This window comes from Vitis vinifera, chromosome 10 (genome assembly GCF_030704535.1).
Source record: "Vitis vinifera cultivar Pinot Noir 40024 chromosome 10, ASM3070453v1".
Taxonomy (NCBI): domain Eukaryota; kingdom Viridiplantae; phylum Streptophyta; class Magnoliopsida; order Vitales; family Vitaceae; genus Vitis; species Vitis vinifera.
In genome coordinates this window covers 13,642,301-13,652,598 of record NC_081814.1, presented here as the reverse complement: position 1 = coordinate 13,652,598, position 10,298 = coordinate 13,642,301, and the positions used below count along the sequence as shown (strand labels likewise).

General features: G+C 31.1%; 1 protein-coding gene across 1 annotated transcript; it reads right to left on the bottom strand.

Annotated features, from left to right (window-relative positions):
• Positions 1–8,525: 8,525 nt before the first annotated feature.
• LOC104880530 (probable LRR receptor-like serine/threonine-protein kinase At3g47570) lies at positions 8,526–9,546 on the bottom strand. Its single transcript, XM_010657438.3, has 2 exons — positions 8,985–9,546; positions 8,526–8,863 (listed from the first exon to the last, which is right to left on the bottom strand). Exons 1-2 carry the CDS (start codon positions 9,451–9,453, stop codon positions 8,526–8,528), a joined length of 807 nt encoding a protein of 268 aa, XP_010655740.2. The 5' UTR covers positions 9,454–9,546.
• Positions 9,547–10,298: the final 752 nt, after the last annotated feature.

Below are 10,298 nucleotides of genomic sequence, written 5' to 3'. Positions count from 1 at the left end.
ATCAATTGTTATCAATTTATATTAAATTCTTTTGAAACATAAAACATATTTGGAAAAAGAAAGATGTATTTGAATATCAATTCCCTAATTGTTTAATTCTCACATGTCAAGATTTTGAAATGAGTCAAATCCAACTATGCATACGTGTTAAGTATAGTAACTAAGTTTATTATACTGTTTAGTTTTTTTTATTAAAGATTGTTATCTATCTAAATTAGTATTATATATGAAATAAAGTTCAAAGTTATCATTTACAATATGAGAGTCTTTCATAGTTATTTCCTTTAAATTTTATATCCTATTTCCGTATCATAACTTGGTATCAGTGCTTTCTTGACTAACATAAATGGCAATCGATCAACTCAATCCCGTCCCTACTTCAATCTCATCCATTAAAACTTCTCCTTTTGTGAATCCTCAATCAACCATTGAAACTAGTACGATATTGCACTCGTATCAACTACAATTCCTTTCTCTTCTAACCTAAATCCTATTTCAATCAAGCTTGATAGGAACAACTATGGCTTTTAGAGATCTCAAATTCTTCCAGTAGTAAGAGCCCACAAACTTGATGGTTTTCTCATTAGAACCAAAATTTGTCCACTATGATCCATCGAAGTTAAGATTGAAGATTCAATTCAGGTAATTCCAAACCTTGAATATATGAAAATTGGATTGTGTCTTTATCAATTTCTCATGAGTTGGTTACTGTCATCCATCTCTGAATCAATGTTAGACATGTTTTTGTTGCATCAACTCTATTGATATTTGGTCTATCCTAGAAAGGCTTTTCATCTTAAAATCCAAAGTAAGAACCATGCAACTCTATTATATGTTGCAATCTTGCAAGAAAAGGTTTCCTTAACATCAATGACTATGTTCTTAAGATGTAAAACATATTTGATACTTTCTCAGCTTTTGGAAAAATTATTTTAGATGATAATTTGGCTCTCTATGTTCTTGAAGGTCTTGGATTAGAATATGATTATGTAGTAGTGAAGATCAACTTAAGGAGTGACAACACCTCCTTCTAAGAAGTGAAATTCCTCCTCTAGAGCCAAGAACTATGTTTAGAGTAGTTAAATACTGTTATTTCCATCGATATGACAATTTCTGCAAATTATGCAACAAAGGAAGACTACACCTACAACATCAGTTAAAACAAAGGTAATTTCCAAAGAAATTACAACCAAAACACACAAAAGCATGAATTTCAAGATTAAAAATGTTACCACCAAGCAAACTAGGTCACATAGCAATCAAATGTTATCACAAATTTGATCTTAACATCACTGGTACAAACATTAGTCAGAACAACAATTATACAACTTGTTAGGCTAACAACCCAAATCAAAATTCTCAAGCATACTTCATTAGTCCAAAAACTGTGAATGATCCTTCTTGGTACATGGGCAGTGGTCCTACAATTCATGTTACTTCATATCTCAATGTCTTGTCTCTCAAGAACGACTACAAAGGCAAAGGCAAATTAATAATAGGTAATGGTCAAAACTTATTTATGTCTCATATAGGTTATTGACTTAAATGCACAATCTAAACCTCTTCATCTCAACAACATTTTACACATTCCTCACACTACCAAAAACCTATTGAGTATATCATAATTGACCAAAGATAATAATGTGATTGTTGAGTTTCATCCTTATTTTTGTCTTGTCAAGGACAAGAATACGAGTATCTTACTTCATGAGAGACTTAAAGATGGTCTGTAGCAAGACATTAGCACTACAATATTTGTCATCAATAAGATGTAAATCGTCCTCATGTTTTCTTGATTCAAGTCAATTTCTTGTTAGTTCTACCTACACTCCTGCCACTAGTTCGTGTCAAAATAACAATAAAAGCAAAATGTTTTATTTGTGACATAGAAGACTTTTATATTAATTTTAATTCTGCTATGGACCTTTCTTTTTGTCAAGCTTGTTAATTAGGAAAAACTAAACTAATCTTGTTTCCTAGCTCAATTAGTAAAACTTTTTCTCCCTTTGAACTTGTATTTTTCTATTGAAGTAATTTCAACTCATAAGACAATAACTAAAATATGTCTACAAAGTTATTCATGGTTGATGCATGTTGTGTGTCATTGGCTCTTTATTACCGTAACTTTATTGTAGTAAACTTTATCTAGGTCTGGAAGGCATATCAATCCCATCTTTGACAAATCTTGAAAAGAAAAACACAAAATATTCTTCTAGAAATTACTCCTCAAGTACCCTCTCCTAACACTACGCTGATTATAAAAGATGAAATAAACGCATACAAACCCATGAATTATTCAAGCTAAATGATGGAGTTAACTCTCAGCAAGGATGAAGGTTGGGGCTCTCTCTTTAGAAGACAATGGCTAAGAGTATCCAACCCTAAATGCCTGAGGGGTTTATAAACTTTCTTATAGGTGAATTAAGCCCATCTTAAGCTTGGATCACTTAATCTAATCCACTTGGTCTTAATTAGTTAGTTAGTCCTATTAATCTCCAATTAATTTTAAGTAGCCCAATCCAAAAAAAAAAATCATTCATAAACTCTTGTGCAACCTTGCATATTTACCAAACACATATGAATAAAAACTCATAAATCATTGAAAATAATATGTTACCAAGGAGTGTGAGCTCAAATAAGGACCACTAGGACCCTAAGGAAATACTAGCTCCCTTAGAATCCAATTTTGAAGTTAACTCAGCATTTTAGAGAGTTAACTAGAATATTCTTGTACCCTATGATATTAGATAGAGAAAAAATTGATTAAATCCAATTTAATCAATCTTTCGTGTTTGTGACTTAGTAAGCATTGTATGTAAGCTCTTCATGAACTAGTGTTTGTAATCTAGTGAGGTATAGTCATCATCCTCTTAAGATCACTCTACTATCCTTGAGTCTTAAATCCTCTTATTATGTAATCAACTGAGACATTCTAGCTCATAAGAGCTTATGTCAAATTCCACCAAAGGAATTATTATGACCATAGATTTCATGATTACAAATCCTTAGGATAACCTAAGAGGACACATTATCTCAAACCTATGAGATATCATGGTGTATGTCTTGAAAATACCTATTGTCACTTATCTTAATCAATAGTAACTCAACCCATAGGGAATATATAACCATCTTAAGGTCTCACTTGTACGTTAAAGCCACTAATGACCTCACGTAGACCCCCAATTTTGTTCTCCTAGCACATGTCCTATTAGATACTTGTTCGATACTTTACAGTAGTTCCTTGGTGGCCCATAGCTACTCACACTACTTACCTTTTTTGAGCCACCTCGAACATTTTGGTTGAGGGATTTATCTAACCGTTGTGACTCTTGGCAGCCCTAATTTAGACTTAGGCCCATTAGGCATCACCTTAGGCCCATTTAGATGCACTTGGCACCTTCTAGTTTGCACACATTCACCCTAGGTTACTTAGACAATCTTTTAGAATAGGTCACTTGGACACTTCTTTTGGCATAGCCCACTTGGGTGTGTTCTTGATTTTGGTTACTTCTTTTTCCGAGATAGGATAAGTATTGGCTTGACTATTTATTGCATGAAATGAATTTTTATTTTTTATTTTTGAGGGTTTGAGTTTGACATTTAAATTATTATAATCCATTGCATTACTTTAATTTCTTGATTTTTTCTAATTGCATACGTCTGATATTTATTTTTATACCCTTATCAATTTATTTGTTTATTTACTCACTTATTCATTTATTCTTTAATTCCATGAATTGACATTTTAGATTTTTGTGGCTATGTGATTTGATTTTCTATTTTATTTTATTCTATTTCCAATTACATGATTTCTTATTTCAACTTTATTTTTACTTTGCATGAGACTTGGAGCCATCAAGGAGAGGAGATCACGACCAACTAGGGAAACTTGGAAGGAATCAGGGCTGCATATAGAAAGTGGGCAGATCACGGTTGAGACACATCCGGGAGCATATGGAAAGAAGATTAAAGGGGATCTGATCACTTACCAAACAAGATATGGCTACATTCTTGGGGAAATCTCCAAGTGAGCCACACATAATGGGCTTCCCATATCCACACGCACGTTGGAAAAAATGGAAATAAGATATTCCATAAGGAGTGGGCTGCCTTATAAATAAAGGGGAGAATCCAAGCATGGAGGAACTTTTTTTCGGAGGGGAATAGGCGGAAAGAATTTTCACACGGAACTTTGGAGGAGAGCAAGGGACTTCAGGCAAACAGGACACAAGAGCAATTCTTTTGAGAGGACGCGCGAAGAACTTTGAGGAGCCGACACATAACCATAAAAAAGAGAGGAGCAGCCCACAAAATCTCCACAAATAACGGTTTATAGGTAAGTGTACGCTTTCAAATTTATTTGGATTTTGTTTTGATTCATCTTTTTAGTCTTGAGTGTTTTAATGATTTTAGTTCTTTGATTTAATTAATCCTATATAATAAATTTCTTTTTTTAATTTCGATTGAGTTTTAATTTTTTTTCTTTTTTTAGTTTGGATATGTTCATGGTTTTAATTCTTTAGTTTAATTTATCCCATTAGATAAAGTTCCCTTTTTTTTTTTAATTCCAATTCGATTTAGTTTTAATTTATCTTTTATGTTTAGATGTGTTTGTAGTTTTCTTTAATTTAATTGTTTCTATTATAAAAGTCCTATTTTTAATTTTGATTTAGTTCACTGTTAATCTACCTTTTATGTTTAATGTTTGTTGTTTTAATTCATTAGTTTAATTGTTCATATTAGAAAAGTTCTTATTTTTAATTTCAATTTAGTTCAATTTTAATTTATCTCATATGTTTGTGATTTTAGTTCTTTAGTTTAATTGTTCATATTAGAAAAGTTCTTATTTTTAATTTTAATTTAGTTCAATTTTAATCTATCCCATATGTTTGTGATTTTAATTCGTTAGTTTAATTATTCATATTAGAAAAGTTCTTATTTTTAATTTCAATTTAATTCAATTTTAATCTATCCTATATGTTTAGATGTGTTTGAGATGTTAATTCATTAGTTTAAGTATTCCTGATAGATAAAGTTCATATTTTTAAAATCCCAAATTAGTTTAAATTTTAATTTAGCTATTAGTTTAAATATGTTTGTGATTTTAATTCCTTAGTTTAAAAAATTTAAGAGATAAAGTTTATTTTTTTCGGATTAATTTAGTTTTAGTTTATAATTTAATTTGAGTGCGTTAATGATTTCAATTCCCTAGTTTAAATAAGTTGTGAGATAAGGTTTATTTTTTTTAATTTCGGATTAACTAAGTTTTAGTTTATGATTTAATTTGAATGTGTTAGTGATCCTAATTAGTTTGATTTTAATTCGTTTTTTAGTTTAAATAATCACGCTAAATAAAGTTTGTGTTTTTAATTCCAATTACTTTAATTTTAATTCGTTTTTAACTTAAAGGCATTCGTGGATCTTAATTCTTTAGTTTAAATGATTGTATCAAATAAAGTTTGAGTTTTTAATATTCCAATAATTTTATTAAGTAGAATTTAATTTCAATTTAGTTTGATTTTAATTTATTTTATAATCTAAATGCGTTCATGATTTTAATTCAATTGTTTGATTAACCCTCTTAGACAAATTCTATATTTTAAATTTCGACCTTAGTTTAATTTTATTTTGTTAATTTATTTATTTGCTTTAGTTTATAAATATTTTTTATTTCAATTTGATAGTTTAGCCAATCTTATTAGATGATGATGATGTTCTTAATTTAATCTAGTATTAATTATTTTTAGTATTGAATGTGTTTGTGTGTTTTTTATTTCATTAACTTTGTATTTAATCCATTTATATCCAATTTTGCAGTTGATTATAATTTTTTTTAATTGATTAAGTCAATCACGTGTAATTATTTTCATGTTTTAAGTATGGTAATTTTGGCTTTGATCTATTGACATTTAGTATGAGCTTTAGGAATTTTAGATAATCAATCCAATTAATTGTATGTCATTGTTTTCATACCTTCAAGATTGTTGAACTTTGGTCTTTGATTCATCATATTTTGTTAAAATGCTAATTTACCTTAATTGATTCCATATTATTATCTCCATATGCTAAGTTTGTTGGCTTTAATATTTGATTGGTTATTTTTATTTTAATTCATGCGTTTCTTGAAATCTAAATGTTAGTCTTGGGTAATATTTTGTTAGTTTGTTTGATTAGGAAATCATAAATTTGATGCCTTAGTGATTGTTAGTTAAATTCTTATTTTTTCAAGGCCACTGGAAACTCATGAAGGTTGGTCTTACCCTCACCACTTTAATTGACATGATTTTCTAAATCTTTATTTTGTGATTTTTGCTTTCTTTTGTTTTGATTGGTATTTTGTTTTCTATGTTTTATTATTTTAAAAATTAATTCCTTTTATTTTAAAATCAAAACCTTTTTCTCCGAAGACCCCTTTAAGAAATTCTTTTTTTTTTAAAAAAAAAAAATCATTTAGAGTCCTTAGAATAAATAAAAAAAAAACCCTCATTTTCTTAAAATAATATGCAACCATTTTTTGATCGGTTTGCATCTTTCTCGGTTTTTTTAATGAAGATTTTGGTTTAAAACCAGACACGAATCCAAGCTTATGGTCCCACATAAATGGGATAATTCCAGGTTAGATTTGTATATATCAATTGGGGAATTGGTGAAACCCCTACATAAAAAAAAAAAAAAAAAAAAAAAAAATCTTTTCAAAACTTATTTTTGCTACCACATTTGTTTGTTGTTACAATCATATCTATTTTTTTTGGAATTGTACATAAGATGTGTGTAATAATTGATGATTTTGTATTCTTTGATCATTTTTGCTATGCCAATTAGTTAAGTATCTTAGGGTTTCTTATTTTACTATTTATTATCTAACCCCCCATGTCCCGCGGAAGCACGCTATGAGTTATATTACCCACTTTCTAAACCCACCCCGTGAACATGATTGTCATTGCGTACTATGCCCATGCTTGCTATTCTGTTTGATTGCCTTGATATACATTTGATGCTTGTTTGATTATCTTTGACAAATACACATGTTGTGTGATGTATTTCTATACTAACTTTTATGTTTTATGATAGCGTTTGAGAAGCAGTCCAGGTATGCACCCTAACTCTCCTTTATTGTAATTTGGTATCCTCAATTAATCAATTAATTGTCACATTTCCCTTAATTTAGTCAATAGAGACCTCTTTAGGGCTTAGAGGGGTGCTACCTCTTAGAAGTACCTTCCCAATAAGTAACCTGATCCCCGGACCTAGACTTGGGTTTTCAAAGACACGTTTTTCCGAAAATTATGGAGTCATTTTTTAGGGTTTTATTTCTTGTTTTATTTTCCCTTTAAAATAAAAATAAAATAAGTGGTGGCTCCGAATTTTCTTTCTAAAAATTAATTTTTTCCAAATAAAAAAGCGAGTCTCGTTGATCGAGTGGGGACGCACGTGAAAAATGCGAGTCCACACCTCAACTATCGATATACCTATGAAAATCAATAATTTTTTTTAATATTTTTCAATATATCCCTAAAATCCAACTCTCGATATAATAAAATGTAAAATTTTACAAAAGAAATTTTTTGTTGATTGTATCTTATTTTCCCTTTTTTTCATCCATTTTTTAAATTATGGAAGGATTAAAAATATGATTGCAGCCATATTTTCAAGGATTTGATTTGCTCATCTGAAATTTGAGTAATGATAAAAATCATTTTTCATAATCCAATTTTCTTGCTCCAAATTCATCTCCATAGCATACAATTCTATCTACAAGTTTAGTCTGGGTTTGTACATAATTTGTAATTACTATTCATATTTTTATTTGGGTAGTACGTTTTTCAAGTAGTAGAATCATTAACAACTTAGAGGACTATTTTGAATATGAATTTGTTTGAATGGTTGGATTTTAGTATTTTTTTTTTCTTTTTTCAAATGTCTCAATTGTTTCTAAAAATTTAATGAAATTGTGAAGAATTTACTCAAGTTAACAAACAATTATGTTTTCATTTTATATTTAGAGAAAATTAATCCCACTTACAAATTAAATGTATGTCAACTAAAATTGTACTATAGACTATCAAGGCAAGAAAAAGAAATCCAGATGCTAAATTACTTGAGGACACAACAAGCTTTAACACATATTGCTCATTAAAACTGCATATATTTGGAAACTATGTTTCTATTGAAGATATACTTAAGAATGATACCTTGATTTTCATGGTCATTTGATCAACTGGTAGTTATGTTGAGATAATCTATTACCATGATTCCTTTAGTTTAAGTTTGGGTCTCGAGAAGTATTAAGGAAAGAAAAAAAAATAGTATGGAAAATTATTTTCTCATAATTGGTTGTCTTATGGAAAATACCAAAGAAAATCAAACATATATACCCATGACATACATATACCTAATAGTGCCAAGGGTGTTGTTTTGTGTACTCTTAACCAGCTCCGACTTTCGACTTCCTTTGAACTATTGACATGAAGTATTATGTAACACTTTGATGTTCTTAAATTCCATCCCATCTTTTGAAGTAATCCTTACATCAACAGTTTGATTTTGATCTTCTTGAGTTCAACTACCACATCTTTCATGTTGATTCTCTCCTTAGGTGAATCAGTTGTACATGCCAAAGCTAAAGCCATAAGTGAGGATAAATAGCTCAGCTTTGTGGCAAGGTCTTCATCATCTCTTCTCAATAGATTGGCATCAACAACCTCTATCACTGAACTGGATAATGACTCCACCCAAGTCTTCAAGGTTACATCCCCAGTGAACATTTCATCCATAGGCTTCTTCCTTGCAAATACTTCCATAAGCAAGATCCCATAGCTATAAACATCGCCCTTTGTGGATACTATCCCATCTGAGCCATACTCTGCTTGCGTGTGATGTTAGTTTTGGTCATAAATTCAACAAAAAATATAATAAAATAAGGTAGATACTAATTTTTTGTTTTTTTTGTAGTAAATAGGCATATAAGTAGTGAGGAACTTTACCTGGTGCCATATAGCCTATTGTGCCCAAGGTCTTTGTTTGCTGCATAGACTCTGTTTCAGTTAAGAGTCTTGCAATCCCAAAATCAGCCACATGAGCAACCATGTTGTTATCTAACAAAACATTACTGGGCTTCAAGTCGCAATGCACCACAAGGCTCGAACAATCATGATGAAGATACTCCAATGCCGATGCTACATCTATCATAATATTTAATCTTTGGATGAGATCCAAAAAATAGTTGTGGGAATACAACCACTTCTCAAGACTTCCATTAGGCATATATTCGAGCACCAACGCTTTCAAATCGAGGTTTGAGCAACAGGTAATTATCCTAACAAGATTTCGGTGGCGAATCCCTTGCATCACTTCACATTCTGAATCGAAACTCCTCAAGGCTCCTTGGAATTCTAAATTGAAAACCTTTATAGCAACAGTCAAGCCATTAGATAATACCCCTTTATATACCATGCCCTGGCTTCCTTTCCCAATCAAATTGTCTTCACCAAAGTCGTTTGTTGCATAAAGAAGCTGCTGGTGTGAAATCTTTTCATGTGTTCCAGGGAGCCACAACAAGAAATATCCGACCGTCACCAAATCTTATAAATCCGTGACCAAAACCTATTGTCGCGGCCTTATGAAACCGTGACCGAGCGTCACAATATGAGGCGTAGCTAAAGGTATTGGTCACGGTTTTCTAAGTGATTGTGACCATATGATTCCTTTTTGTGACGGCCATACAAAAGTTGTGACCAAAAAGTTAAGAATACTTTGATATTTAGTAAGTTGATTTAGTCACGGTCAGGTAATAAACCGTGACTATATGTAAACTTATGGTCACGGTCAATGCCCTAACCGTGACTAAATGGAATGTTATGGTCACGGTCAATGCCCTAACCGTGACTAAATGTATGTCTATAGTCACAGTCAATGCCCTAACCGTGACTAAATTCAATGTTATGGTCACGGTCAATGCCCTAACCGTGACCAAATGTATGTCTATAGTCACGGTTAATAAGATGACCGTGACTAAATTCAATGTTATGGTCACGGTCAATTCCTTGACCGTGACTAAATGGGTTGTATGGTCACGGTCAATTCATGAATCGTGACGAAATATTGGTATATGGTCACGGTAATTAAGTGACCGTGACTAATAATTAGGTCTATTATGACAAAATGTCCACTTATGGTCACGACTATTAATGACCGTGACTGAAAATAATCATGTGATGGCCGCCCTGTCCCCAAATTTTGGTGACGGTTAATGATTGATTGTGACTAAAAGTACACTTATGGTCACAATTTTTTAGTGG